Source organism: Falco rusticolus, chromosome 5 (genome assembly GCF_015220075.1).
Source record: "Falco rusticolus isolate bFalRus1 chromosome 5, bFalRus1.pri, whole genome shotgun sequence".
Lineage (NCBI taxonomy): Eukaryota > Metazoa > Chordata > Aves > Falconiformes > Falconidae > Falco > Falco rusticolus.
This window is the reverse complement of record NC_051191.1, coordinates 16,358,091-16,373,383: the sequence shown is the minus strand read 5'-3', so window position 1 is coordinate 16,373,383 and position 15,293 is coordinate 16,358,091. Positions and strand designations below refer to the sequence as shown.

The 15,293-nt window shown below is 39.3% G+C and overlaps 1 protein-coding gene across 2 annotated transcripts in view; it reads right to left on the bottom strand.

Annotated features, from left to right (window-relative positions):
- RELN (reelin) overlaps positions 1-15,293 on the bottom strand; it is a 297,870-nt gene that overhangs the window by 93,129 nt on the left and 189,448 nt on the right. For both annotated transcript variants that reach the window (XM_037387677.1, XM_037387678.1), the window contains exons 15-20: positions 12,543-12,671; positions 11,286-11,395; positions 8,355-8,421; positions 7,175-7,408; positions 6,421-6,582; positions 1,898-2,134 (exon numbers count right to left, since the gene is read on the bottom strand). In XM_037387677.1, the coding sequence (XP_037243574.1) occupies positions 1,898-2,134; positions 6,421-6,582; positions 7,175-7,408; positions 8,355-8,421; positions 11,286-11,395; positions 12,543-12,671 (939 nt within the window). The remainder of the gene's footprint in view (positions 1-1,897; positions 2,135-6,420; positions 6,583-7,174; positions 7,409-8,354; positions 8,422-11,285; positions 11,396-12,542; positions 12,672-15,293) is intronic.

Sequence of the window (15,293 nt, the reverse complement as noted above, 5' to 3'; positions counted from 1 at the left end):
AATAAAACACCCTCAGTTCTCCCAAATTTTAAAGGATATGTATTTCAGATTTACTGATTCTGAAGCAAAAGCAGAGGCCTAACAGACAATTAAAGGCAATTCACTGAAAATGGGCCTGGGGATGACACCCTGTAAAATGATTTATAGCACATTTCCCATAGTTCTACTAATGAAAAAGCAGTTGTCAGACTTTTCTCAAGAGGGTGGTGTCAGTGCTACTGCAAATTCTGCTCATAGCAAGACATGAGTTAGAAAACGAGAACCAAATGGACTCACAGCTGGGAAAAGCCAACAATAATTAATTTAAGTAGCAGCCATTTGTACAGACTTTGTGTAAGTTTAAAAATTTCCCTTGAGAGAAACAAGGTCAATGAAGGATAGAGTTCATGTCTTCCAGTGATAATGAAAAATACTTATACATAAATAGTAAGGAAATACTGCAAAGGATTTGATTCTTTAGTTGATGCATGGGAAGTTCAGCATTTCCACTATGACTGAGCACTACAAATCCTAGCCAATATATGTGATGGAGAATTTAGCTTAGTGTTTATTATATTGATTCTGATTTAGAGTCATAGGAGGAAAGCAGAGGAACCTCTGCTATCTTAAATAACCTACCCCCTTCCCCATGATAAGCTGGTCTTACAAGAACAGAGGGAAAACAATGTCATTAAAGGGCTTTCATTCCAGCTCTTTGATGAAGAAGATGCAAACAGTTTGAGCCCTAACATGTTGTTTCATTTTAATGAGCAGCGAGTATCTTCCTTGTCCTTATTAAAGTGGTTAATGGTGCTTCTACTGCCTCATTATCACCGCTAGAACACATCCAGTGTTGTTCCTACTGCTAAGCCAACTCCTTTTAGTTTGACAGATGATCAGAAAGTCAAATCAGATTGTTCAGGGATACTTGCTAATAAAATTCCAACAGTGTTTCTCTGAGTGTCCATGGGGATGCTAAAATTATTTGTATTTTCTTGAGGCTTTCTATAATTACTGTGATTGTACTTTCTCCAAATAAATATATCTATGCCAATTAAAGCCATACTGGGTTTATATGTTGATCAGACTAGCATGAAACTGTTATTTGGTTTTAATCAAAACATAGAGATTAAATTGAGCTTCCCTTGTATTAATTCTAAATGTTACACTTACATACTCCAGAATTTAATTTTTGTGAATTAGGTTAATGTTTTACTAATTCTACTAATTTACTAATTTACTTATTTTTACACAATCCTAACAGTTTTATTTTACTTTGGTTTTCACTTCTTTTTAATTTCTTGCCTTTTTTTTGGGGGGGAGGGGGCGGGGCAGGTGATATTTTCTTGCTTTCGTTTCTAAATACACTGCACATTTTAGGCATAATTGCAATTTGTCATAATGCTGATCACAGTATAAATGACAAAATGGATAATACCAGACAAAATTGCTACAAATAACTATTGTCATTCTACCAGCATTCTGCTGCCTTTACTTTTGGAGTGTAAGCTAACGGCTATGTACACAGATCTGAACATTACTTACAAAATATTCAGAGTCTGTACATAACAGATTATTTCATAACCTGTATACTCGTATTAGCCTGACTGCATTTTAAGTGAAGACTATGAAAATTTTCTAAATTGTTTCCATTAGGATATTATTCAAGTATTTTGTGGGGAAAGAATGCTACATTCAACATTCCCATCTAACAAAAATTTCTGTGCAATGGCATATAAAAACTTACTGCTAATTGCAATTAGATTAGCAACTGTATTTTTGTCCATAATGTGAGGATGAGACACAATTTTTCTGAATAACTGACAGAAGGATTCATCTGCAGGAATCACTTGATTCTTAGCCGGATGAATAGACAAAGAATACAAAAGTAGAATAGAAAGGAACAAATTTTTCTCACCAAAGAGTCCAGTCATGTCCACAGTAGGGCTGAACATTTCCCAGGTAGAATCCCAGAGACTGTGTGACTTCAACTAGGTTGGTGAAGTCCAGGCTGATGCTATTGAAAAGCACAGAGGTCATGATAATTTCATCGATCGCCCACACATCTTCACCTTGAGAAGAGTGATACGGTTGCCACCATCTGAACTGAATGCCAATCTGTCTTGCATCTTCAGGCAGCTCCACTGAAATTATTCTGGAAAACACAGGAAAATTATTATTGAAATTCTTGCTGTTTGTCAGAATTCTATGGGGATGTATTTTATAGTTATTTTTTCTCACTGACCCTAAAAATCGTGGGTTAAATTCAGCCTCAGCTGAATTACCTTAGCATCTACTGGTATAGCTTCTACCAGGGACAGAGGAATTGTTAGTTCTCTTGGTTGTCAATGAAATTGAAAGACATTCATGTGCAAAAGCCACAAATAGTTTCCACCAATTTTGTAAATTTTGCTGCTAGTGTGGGGTGCTCTGTAAATGTGAAGGTGCTCTTCCTTGCCAGAAGAAAACTGAATGCCCTCCATTTGAAGTTCAATTGCTTAGACTGGCAAAGGGATGATCAGTTGACAAGAACTTGTGAATTCCAGCTCCATTTTCTGAGACTCAGTAGATTTTATTCTGATATGAAGACACGCACCTTCCTAATAATGTCTGTGCTTGTTTCTGCACAGCACTGATGTCATGCCTGTGCTGCTCCTGTCCTAGAAGAACCCACCCCTGTAAATTGCCATGTTCAAGTGGAAAAGGTTCGTCTTGTCAGACAATGTGATTATGTGTAGTCTTGTATGGCAGACTCTTTTCTTCTGTAGTTACATGGAGATACAACTGGAGGTGAGTCCTAGGTGCTTCTCCTGGTATGCAAGGTCACCTGATTTGTCATGGCAGCTATGTCAACAAAAGTATAATTGACAAACTGCAAAGAAAATTAAGAGTAATATCTAATTTCCAGGAGCAATTATGGTACTCAGCAGCAGGGAGCATGCATTAATTGCCACAGCAACGACACTTTCTTGAAAGCTCCATAAATCACTAGGACCACGGTGCCCCACACAACGCACGTGAGCTGGGAAACAGACTGGCAACAGGGACATTCGTCTCCGGCAGTGTACAATTACTTGCTGTCAAAAGAGGTTTTGGCAAGCTCATCATATAGCTGATTATTTTTCTTTCTCTCTTAGAGGAAATGTGGATAAAATGACAAATCAGAGAAACTGGAAACATAATTTTGTACTTTACCACCAAGTTTTTTTCCAGATTTAAGGCTTTCCAAGCTGTCTGTTGTAATATTTTGTTCTGCACATGTGAAACAGTCTTGTGTCTGTGGCACTCAGTGCAAAAGCATACTCTTAAAAATGACTTGCTAAACTGTCCTTGCAAAGAGTAAACTTACAATAGCATTGCCTAGTGTCACACTGATTTTAAAGAAGAATACATTAACCCATTAGCAAGAAAAAATCAAACAGCTCAGCTGAAGAGGTGGAGAGCACTCAAAAAGTCCTGGCTAGCATTCCTGGGAGCTGCCTTCGGCCACTTGTAGGCTGGAGAAGGCAGGGACAAGGGACAGCCAGAGGTGATGGCTGCTGCGTCCCCATGGCAAGGGACCAGCAGTGCACACACTATATGTATGGTGTATACATTTCTTTTGCTGCTCAAATAAACATGCTCAAACATCATACCCTTCTAGGAGAAAGACCAAGCGCCATTACTCTCTGGTATGTGAATAAGCAACAAGGACTTTCTTTCTTCCAAGGGCTCCCTAATAAGCAGCAACCCTACAACTTCTTGAGATAATTTTTAAAAGCACAAATGACTCTAAATCTGATGCTAAAGGAACTGATAATTTTGTCTTCCACGGTTCAGCAGGGTGAACCTGAGGAAAGCCAGTACCCTGGCTAGAAGGAGCGTTGTCTGCAGCATACGCTGTGAAGCACTTGGCACTTGTGTGAGCTAATGCTCTGTTATAATCCTGGGAATATTTCTCTGCTGGTGGCTGTTTTTAATGCCTGAATATTCCTTTTCACTCTTAACTCTCATAAGCTTGCCCACGTGGACTCTAATTCTTACTGACAGTAATTTACAGAAAATCCTAAATCATGACATACACCACTGGTACACCTATTCGATGTTAAAATATTTAACACATGCTAAAATAAATTTCTTATCCCAGGGGATTAAGCAAACACAATTTAAAAACATTGGCAGAAACCACCATATATGGCACATATGTTAGTATGCAGAACCTGACTACATCTCCAGTTATAACAGCTTCTCCTGTCTGGCTTTGATTTGTTTGAGATAGATGGAGAGGGAGGGGGATTCTTGCTAATGACTTTTCTGCTGCAGAGAAGAAAAGTGTTCCTACTAACATTACCAGCTACCATTAGATTTCTTAAAAACCAGCTGGGAGACCTTTGCTCTGATCTCATTCTTTCAAGCTATGCGCATACCTAATGTTGAAAAGCCACCGCTGTTCTGCTCAGAAGAAAAATGCAGCTGTCAAATGTTAGCAGATTAAATGCACCTTTTCAGCAGAACATTAAATGTGTAATTATTTTTTGTATGACTGAAGATTAATTAAATTTCTGGATACAGATTGATTGCCAAACTTTGCAGCAGTCCATCTATGTTACCAAAAATGCTGATATCTTCAGACAACATAATATGAAAAGGTAAAGCTTTCTTCATGTTCTTCATCATAATTATTGCCAGCATTATCTTCAGGTTTGTATGTCTGTCATTTTTACATCTACCCAGAATGGACTACAGATATCCCACGGCAAAACCTTTCTAACTTGTGTATGTTGTGCTTAGCTCTTTGCTCTGTCAGAACAACAGAAATTGTGTTTCATACTTAATCTCAAAAGCAAAAGAAGTCTCTGACATCAATAGAATTTACTACATTTATATCTTAAACTTCATTAAAATCAGTCACCAGAATGTGTATTTTCCTTTTTGTTATAAAAATTTCATAGTGCTATATATTAAAAACCTTTAGGGAAATATAATTCCTAGAGCTGTAATCTTGAATGTAAGAATTAGAAACAGGGGCATATAAAATATATATGTGACTATAATAAAGGATGGGAAAGGGAATTCTGAAGAAGGCTTATGAGTGTTCCAGTACATAGGATCTTTCCTTTGGAAACATTTAAAACTTCAGAAATTAAAGTCTACTGTGATATACTTCTACCAAATACAGTCATTCCTTTCAGATTTTTGAGTATTTCTTATAGCTCCCAGGAAATATATTTAACGTTACAATTTTTTTATTCCATTTAAATATTCTTAATCACATTTTGTATATTGTAATTTTGTACTGAGTTATTAACAAGGTGAGGAAATCTAATATTTTTTTCAGTACATTGATCTGATCTGGATAAATATAAATAATGAAAGTTGTACGTAGTTAAAGTGACTTGCAGCCTACCTACAGTCCCACCCTAAGGCTGGCTCAGGCATTATCCTGGAACTGGGTGGAGGGGTAGAGAAGAGGACACAGGGCAATGCACAGTGCAAAGCTGCCCTGTGGCAGGAATGGACCTGCTGGGATGGGACCTGCAATGCCATCGCTGGCTCTGCCTCTCGTGTGCTCCCTTGAAGAGCATTTCCTTTCATTGGGATTTATTGGTTCTGCTGCAGTACCCCATGAAGATGGATGCTTCTAGGTTTGAGTGGGTTTGCAGAGACCCAGCCCAGATTGTCCTGGGCTTGCAGTACAGGTGTGCTCATGAAGAGTCCTGATTTTGTAATGCTTTATTAAAATTGGCGGATGGTCTCACAAATGTAGCTGTAAACAACACCATCTTTCCAAATACATCAGATACTTTCCTCTCAAATCTGTCACCAAACATAAGCGCTGCTAGATGAGATGAGCTTTTTGTTCAGTTTCTTTGTGACTTGTACAATTCCCAGGCACAGTCACCAGCAGGTTCTCTCAGGGCACCGAGTCCGACCCACAGGCATGGGCACAGCCACAGTGGGAGCAGGCACAACTTGCCTGCTGACCTGGAGAGACCCTCACAATGAGATCCCAGCTTTCCTGCACTGACTGCAAACTCCTAATCCCAGAGGATGGTGTAGTGAAGGTGTCTACGGCTTCAAAGCTACAAATAATTTATGTTAATTTTTCTTTACAATTGGCTGCTTCCATGGGAAGAGGCACGCCTCTGTTTCCCACAAGTACATTTCTATCCCTCATCCCGCACTGCCTCAGCTTCTTCTGTCACATCACCCAAGACTTAAATGCCATTAAATCCATACATTCATTTTTACAGAAGCAGGCAAAAATGGGAAGTGCCCAAAACAGCTGCAAAATTTTAAGGCAAAGCAGTAACTTTCAGGGTGCAGTAAAAGTTTTTCACTGCACTCACCCCCACACTGGGGTGTATGGGCAGATGTACTTACTCTCCACATTGACATAGACTGCCACTACCAGCATTACCTGCATGTAGATAACACTCTTTGTAATGTTTATGTACATACCTTGGCTCATGGTAGTTGAGGTAAGAATAGTGTTCCAATAGTTTCCAAGTAATCCCATTGTCGTAGGAGTAGTGCAGCAGCACTCCTTCCCCGGGCTGGTCGGGTGCCTTGCAGGTACTCAGCACTGACTTGCTGCCCAGGCGCAGTGTGAACTGCAGGAACCTGAATCAGAATTACACAAGTATTTATAGGGTACCGTTTGCATAGTGGTTTGGTTTTTGGCTTTTTTTTCCTAACCGGGTTGTTTTCAGATCTTCTCAATCCAGACAAATTTTGATAAATATCAGTTATGGGGTTTTGTACACATGATTTGTTTTTACTGTCAAGTAATGCAATGTGGCACATATAGTTAAAAAATGCCAATCATTACAGCATTTAATTATTTATTAGGCACTGAAGGGGAGGGAGACATAGTGAATGGATCTAATCAGCTGCCACAAGGTGTCAAATAAACACAACCTTATAAATAATTAATTAGCACTTGGCTTTGACACTCAGGTTTGATATTAACATTTCATATTTTCCATCCGAGCTGTACAATAACTTCCCTCCAGTCTGTTTTGGGCTCTGTTGTTTACAAAGCAGGAGGAAAAAAGGCAAGGCTATGAAATCACCATGAAAATATGGAACTAGATGGTTTTTAAAAACTTTTCTTCCTGCTAAAACAATGGGCTTAATAATACACAAGGTTGTAGCTGGAAGGGGAGGGGTACCCCAAATTCTTTGCCTCATATTACTGCTCCTTCCCTCTCACCTGGACTGGGAGCTGTCAAGGAAGGCGGTGATGAGCTGGCGCCTCCCATCCTTGTTGAAGACCAGGGCCTTGCCGCTGGCCAGGACACCGCAGCCGAAGCTGACCTCAGCCCCCCGGATGGAGTAAAAACTGTGGTAGGAGGAAAGGCGGGAGCTGGTGAAGCTCTCCGAGACGAAGACGGGAAAGGTTTGCGATGCCATCTCACACGCCGGCCCTGAAAAGCCAGGGTCGCACCTGCAGGTGAGGAAGGTTGAACAGCACAATTAATGACTTGTCTTCTCCTGTGGCTGGTTGGCAAACCAACAGTGTCTGCACTTGTCCATGAAGTGAAGATGCCTACCAAGTCCCTCTGAAATCTAAGGACCAAGAACCTCTTTAAACTCTATTTAGGTATTGCATAGCCAGTGGTGTCCTTTTAGCTAGTGCTTACTTTTCCAATTTTGAAAAATCATAGTTATGAACACTCCACCAATCTACAGATAACACTCAATACAGAAATATTTTTATTCATTTTTGGAACAAAAATACTGCCGACATAATTTACAGTTGTTCATATATAACATGATTAATTTGATTTTATCTGTAGTGTGTCAGATGTGATTACAAGAAACTGAGTAACAGAACAGAACACGCTGTGGGTCACGCTGCTGTTAATAACTAAAAATAGTACAGCAACGTTTTGAATGGGCTTACAGGTTTTGAGTAAATAGCTTTATTTTTTAGGCTGAAACCCTTTTAACAAGCCAAGTTTTCAGAAAAAAAGTGGAGTGCTGACCTTCTGTCCTTGAGATCTGTTAGGCTATGGGATATTAGAACTATGAAAATTGTGATTCTTTCCCAAAATTTAATATGAAAGTGATCCAGTCCCAAATCACCTCTAAAACCAGTATAAAGCATGCATCGCTGACATTTCGGTGTGGTCTGTAGCACATTTTAAGTTGAACTGAAAGTTAGACTCTCTCCCAAAAGAAAATTATAAAAAAATAGTTAAATATGCTGCTGTTTAGGAAGATTGATCTTTAGCTCTCCAGTGAGCTTTACGCATTCTGGAGGCTATGCTAGTTTTATATTTAGTCATCTCAAAAAAGCAAGGGCTGAAATGAAAATCACTTCAACTTTCAGATCATCAAGTGAACTATGTGACAGAAATTGAATACAAGTACTGAATTATAACTCTTACTTGCAGCCATTTCTCGTACACTGTCCTCGCCCTGAGCAGAATTTGAGGCAAGATGGACCAATATAAACTGCAGAGAAAAGAAACCAGTTAAACGAACGTGTGTTATGTGATAAACAGAATATAATGAATACAAGAAAGTATACAGACCTGCTCATACAGTTACTATATTTATCTTAATCCCACTAGCTGCAAGAGGTCTACAAAAGGATAAAATGTGTTTGACTGTATCAAGGATAGCCATGGATAATTTATTATTTAATGGGTAATGTCTATGTGTGGCCTGAGTGATGTTTTAATTAATTTACCTGATTTTTCTAAGACTGTGAATGAGATCAGATGATTTGCTATGCATTGACCATTTTCTTGCCTTCCCTTTTCTTCATCTTATTTTGGAGATGTAATCCAATACCTATATTAGTACATTCCAATAGCAGTCTTGCAGATTTTAAAAATGTGCCACTGCTTGTTTCACTGAAATCCACATAGTTATTCACAGGACTTACTGGAATTAAAACCTGCCCTGATATATCTTAAGTAACTATGCAATATCATACACTTTCACTGACTCTTTCAAATGGAATAAACCTCCATATAATATGTGCTCAAAAATACTCCAGGCTTGTTTTATTCTTTTACTTCACCTTCCTCCAATGACTCCGAATCGACAGTGTTGATACTTTGTGATAAATATGAAGAATGGAAAGATGAGTAAATCTCAGTACAATCTGTATCTCTGCACTACTATAAAGAAAAGCATTGATCTGGCTATAGACCAAATGCATTAAGCTGCGTGTAGCCCAAAGTGGTAACTTACAGGCAATGTTTTTTCAATACAATATGATAAACAGGCCTTAACCATGAATAGCGTCATCTTTTCTGTTGAAGAATGCCTATTACTTGGAGTTATCCACTCACACTGTGACTTTTGGAATGTCAGCCAAATAGCCACCAATTTGAAATCATTTATAACAAGCTGCACTTATTCCCTCTCCTAGATTTATGATGCTGCCCATCATAGCAGTGTGTCAGTACCCCCTGGCAGATGCACTTTAAATCCCTGTTAGTTACTCCCTGTAACTAACTCCCCATCAGATTTCATGTGATTTCTAGATTTTCTCACTTTTCAGGGTGCAAAAATTCTGTTCTGTTTGATTTATTTGTGTCTTTTGAGGTCTTTTTGAGGGGGTGGTAAAAGTAGAAGGGTTAAAGACGTAATGTTGTCGTTCAAAATGAAAAAAGCTTTATGGAAATTGGCAGTTTTCCAGTGTTTCTAAAAGATGGCCAGCTTCCAGATTTCATTTAAAACTTAATTCACATAAGAAACAGTTGTGAAGCTAAAAGTCAGAGTGCTGAATCCTTGAAAATCTTCCTCTCTTCAAGAATTTGAGTGGCTTGACAATATTTATAAGGCTTTTCCTACAATAAGGTGTAAAGCTTCAGTTGCACTAGTATCTAACAAAGAGGCATGCAGAACCTCAGAAACATGTTCATCTTTAAGACCTTATTCCCGTATCATGGTTCTACACCTCAAATGCATTTTGGAATGGGCACTTTTTAGGCAGATAGTTGGTAAAACTTCTTTTGGGATGGCACACACTGGAGCATGCAGCATCCTTTGATGGAATTGTATTTTGTTCTGCAAGTAAGGGTGGCGCAGACAGATGAATTGCCAATTGATTTTCAGAATCTTGTTGTTTTGTCCTGTTGTAAAGAATTTGGAACTAATTTTTGCAGATACTCACAGACATCTAGTTTACATACCTCAGTTTTCCCTTCATTTTATTTTCTTTTTGATGCATATCATTATCTCTAAAGACAAGCATTAATAGGCTATCCAGAATGTTAAGATGATGCTAATTCCCAGTCATATGATTAAGAGAATAATTTTCATTACTTTCCATGAAAAACTTTCATTTGTGGCACTGCCTTATCAGCTTCAAGGATTTTCTTTTCAAAAGTAGGCATTAATCTATTTTAAGAATTTTGCAAAATGTAACTGTGTGCCATTCCCAGGCTCCCTATCAAACCTTACCAGGAATCATTACAAAATTTCACGGGCTATTGTACATCACCATAAATGTTTAAATTGCATACCTCACACATCTAACGAAACAAATTTTGGATGTAGTTAGTTCCATATCATTCAGGGCTAATGCGCATGCTAAAAAAACTTGCATCTTCTCATAGTTAGCTTTTTCAATCATGCTTATTTCTGCATTCCATACATTGTATCTATTTTATCCTGTGTTGCCAAATACTTTTTCTGTGCGTTAAAGTATTTCCTTTCAAGACTGGCCCTGGTTATCCTCTGCACTAAGTTTTATAATTATATGAGTCAGTATAGGCTTCTCCCAGTTCTTCACATCTGTTTAAAGAACAGGTAAATGAAAAATAATTTCCAAAAGGAAGAACAGTTCCCTGAAACAGATGGTACTTCCCCCCCTAAAGATACTGTGAACAATGTAAAAGTTTTGTCAGTCTTTTGGTAGCAGCACTGCTTTGTGAAGGTCTTCTATGTCCAGAAGGAAAAATATGTCCCAGATGCTGCAACTGCTGCTTAGGCTGGCGCAGTATGTGTCCTTAATAGTGCAGTGTAGTACATAAATACCAAAGTAACTAGGACTAAGCAGTCAGAGGAAATGTTATATTAAGCTCTTGCCACCAATATCTTTTCCTGGGAAGCATTCCATTATTAAAAAAAAAAAAAAAAAAAAAAAAAAAAAAAGGCAATCTACTGGGCTATTGTCTTTTCAAATGGCAGAATTCCCCTCTCTCTTCAAAATGCACCTGTTACCAATTGCAGATAAGAAGAAAAGGAATGTAACAAACTGAAAATCCTTTGACTTGTGATTGTAGACAATATGTTTACTTGGAACAGCATACAGAAGTTTACTCTTCTGATGTATCATGATTATGGATAAGAATACTAACTATTATCAATTGCCCACATATTTCCAAGGATTGGTCCAGTTTGCCTCCATCGAATCCTGGTGTCACTTGTTAATGCAGCATTAGGAAGGGGAATAGTTATTCGGTTCCACCTGAAATACATATAAAACAAATGCTAGCATTTTACACTGATAGTCATTAAGCAACAGTATGTTTTGCAGATTTGTTTACTTATACTAGAAGTTTTGTGAGAATTTTTAGTTCTAGAATCTGCTCAAATGAAAGAGTGAAGTTACTGCAGCTTTAGAAAACACAAATGAAAAAGAATATAACCCATGATATTTTCATACACTACATGAATGTTAATTATTATATTATCAAACCCAGCCATCCCCCCGCCCCCCCGGTATGAATGCATGAAGTCAGCAAAGACCTTAACCTGCTTTGCTGTAGCAGCTTCTGTCACAATGAGTATGTCCTAAATTGCATACGGAATTAAACTTTTTGGTACAACTGAGCTCTGTTTGGTGGAAAACCTTGGGGTTGAGAAAATTTAGCCTGCTGCGGTCTGGGCCATCATTCTCGTATCATCCATGGGGGCTACACTTCCTACACACACTGTGGGTCATGGTTCCTATGAAAATGGTAGAGGAATGGGGAGTGGGGTCACCAGATCACAGCAGTGCTTCAAATACACTTTCTTCCCATAGTCATTGCCACGGCTGTGAAGTGTCTGTGGAAGCTGGGATACGAAGGATACACAGACATGGGATTTGCACCGCGCAACAAGGTGTCACAGTTCATTTTATGGTCAGAACAGAACCGAAGAGACTTAATAAAGAGAAGGGTTGGTATAACAAAGTGACACTAATATCCATTTCCATCTGCAGAAGTACAGATGTGCTTTATTATAACCCAGCATTGGGATTCCAAGTGAGTAAAGGTGCCTGAGGATGTAAATATGGTTTTGACTGATGGTTCCTTTGACTAAGAAGAAAACTTCTGTGGCTTTGACAAGGTATAACTTTTCTTCTAATTACCAGCATGCTGTCCACAAGTTGGGGTTTTTTTGTTATTTATCTTCAGCATCAGAAAAATAATATTATACCACAGAAGCAGCCCCATGTATTTCAAATTCCATTACTGGGCAGCCAGGGAGACCACAACACCCCTTCCTTGCTATCCTCAGCCAGTCAAAAATGAAAGATGACACAGGGTGGTGCGCTTTGCTGCTTTCTTCTGTCACCTATAATTCACTTCTCTAATCTTGCATCTCAGCTTTGCAGAGAACACTCTCACCCGCTGTAATTTTCAGAGGCATAGACGGTGCTGTGGGGGAGGTGAGACCCAGCACATATCTCAGGCAAACACTCGGTGTGAAGCAGGGACCAGGAACGACCATGGTTGGTTGAAAACTCCAAGCTGACACTGATAACACAGTGAAGGAAAGAAAGTAGAAAGACACCGTGAGCCCACCTGGCATAGACACGAATGTAGCAGTATCAACTCTGAGAAACCACCAAATCTGCTATTCCTAATAACTGACGATGAAATGTGAAATAATTTTAAGCAGACTTTGAATACAAAAATTCCTGAAAATACAAATGTGAAACAAATCTGTGTTTAAAAACCAAAAGGGTAGCTTATAGATTGAGGACTGTCTAAACAGCTAGTCCTTGTTTTACCACAGTCTAGCCACTTTTTTTAGGCCGCTGCTGTTAAATGAGCTGATGTTACTTGTATATTTCAGCTAGAAATGGTTTCAAAAATAATGAGGAGAAAACTTGCGTTAATCAGAGCTAGACAGCATCATGTGAGCACAGGACACTCACAACTGCCAGCGGCTAACCATTACGTCTTCAGAAGGTGGTAAAAGACCATTAGTTATCCATGCACTGGCTGGCTCTTCCCTTTCATTGCTGACAAGTATTGACTTCATTGGACTCCCCAGTCACCTGCCTCCTCCAACCATCGTGCCTAAACAGGGATCAGAAAGGCACTGTGGAACAGTGAAAGCAGGCAGCCCCTGGTGAGGACCACAGAGGGTGGAGGGGACTGGGGGAAGGGCACCCATCCTTCAGAGAGCCCCCATGGCACACAGCCCCCGGGGGCCATGGGAGCCTCTGCACTGCTCAGCTACAGTGATCTTTTGAGGCTTTCTTCCACCTCACAGAGCCTGGAGTGCTCAGTGGCGAATTTTGGTGAATTTTGTGACATAAGCACATGTGAAAACTCCAGATTTGCTTGGGAAAAGGCTGCAGTTCTCTAGTTTCATAGACTAGTAGTAAACCAAACCATCCATGTGCAGGCAGTGACATTAGAGAACTGGAAACTATGAGACCATTCACTGAGTCTATGGCAACGAGCTATTAAACCCATTCCCCCAAAAGTTAATTGACTAGTTCAATTTTCAGAAAAAAAATATTTTCCTTCCCTATTTCACTGCATATTTCATAAAGCCCATTGTTTACAATTTAAGAGTGTAAGGAAATCCTTAGATGTCTTACATTCTGAAGACCTTGAAACAGTAATACAAAAAGTGCTTGATTTATTATGGATTTAGTATTTTACTGAAATACTCTTGTAATTTCCTCCATATAATTAGCTTCTAATATTCTGTTTGATTTTATGTAATGTCAGTGGAACATTAGAAAAGTCATAATTCATCACCTCAATACTAAATTATTGGATTATAACTTTTCATTATAATTTGCTGAGAATATTACTTCATTTAAAGGTACCATCACTGTGATATTGTAGGTGTGTATTAAAACGGTTCATGGAAGTTTTGACTAATTTCAGATTTAACTGTACTGATACCTTGGAGGGCTGTATTTGCTGCATATATTCAGTGCGAGTCTCACATTTGCAAGTAATGAAAGCATTCTGAATAATGCTGTACACCAAGAGATGGGACATGCTGCGTTATTTGGGAAATACAAATAGGCATAATGGGGATCCAGTGCTTTTGTTATGAAGAAGCTCACTTCTGCTTCAGAAATAGTTTACACAAAGGAAGAATATTAATCTTTCCAAATATATACCAGCCCCCATAAGATAACAGACTGAGACAGAGACTTTATGTAACACGTTTACAGGTCAAGAGTGTTTACAGGAAAAGTTTTCACTTTTGTAGAAAAACGTTGCTGCCTTCCCTTCCTAGCAGAGATAAGTGCAATGCCTTGATTTTTGCTGCCCCTTGAATTCTGCTGCCCTGCCTGGCTGCCTGGACTGTCAGTGCTAACGCAGCCTTCTCCACTCAGAAGCAGGTGCCACAGGACATGGATGTGAAAGCACTTAGAGTATCTTACTTTAAACTCTTGACTCTGGAAAAACATAAAGGAACTTAATCCCCATCAAAATATCAGGATAGATGGTCTCACACGCACATAAGGGAAGAGGGACAGCGGACAGTTTGGTTGTGGGTCCCCTGTTTGAAGAAGGATGTTAGGAAACTGGAGAGGTGGAGCAAAGGATGACCAAGACGTCTGTGGCCTCAAGCACCAAGCTAGGAGGGGCTGAGGAGCGGCTTGCTCAGCCTGGTGAGGAAGGGTGAGCTACAGCAGCCTGGGATGGTGCAGAGGGCACTCGCAAGGGAGGCAGAGCCAAACTCCTCAGTACTGGCAGTTCTACTCTACGATTCTACAAAATATGGAGCAGCAAATGACTCCCTTATTTCCCTTTCCCTCTCCCATAACTCCATGGAAAAAAAATCATATTGAATCGCCCGATGAAGTGAAGCCAGAAGAATTCTGTGGCCAGTCTACAGACAGTGAGGTCCTCACACTGACAGTCAGTAACATGAGGACCACTTATCACCAGTCTTAGAAGAATTAGATATGCTTGTGGCATCAGTAATCTCTGAGAGGTCAGCAGGGCAGGTTGCTGCTGCTGCTTTTAATACTCTCCCCCTTACACAGTATTAAGAGGTAAATCTCATATCCATTAGAAACCGAAGCAAAAGTTGCTCTGAAATCATAAGCATATTTCAGAATAATGGACTAAGAAAAGCAAGTTTTGACCTGTAAAGCTATTTAATAGACTCCTTAT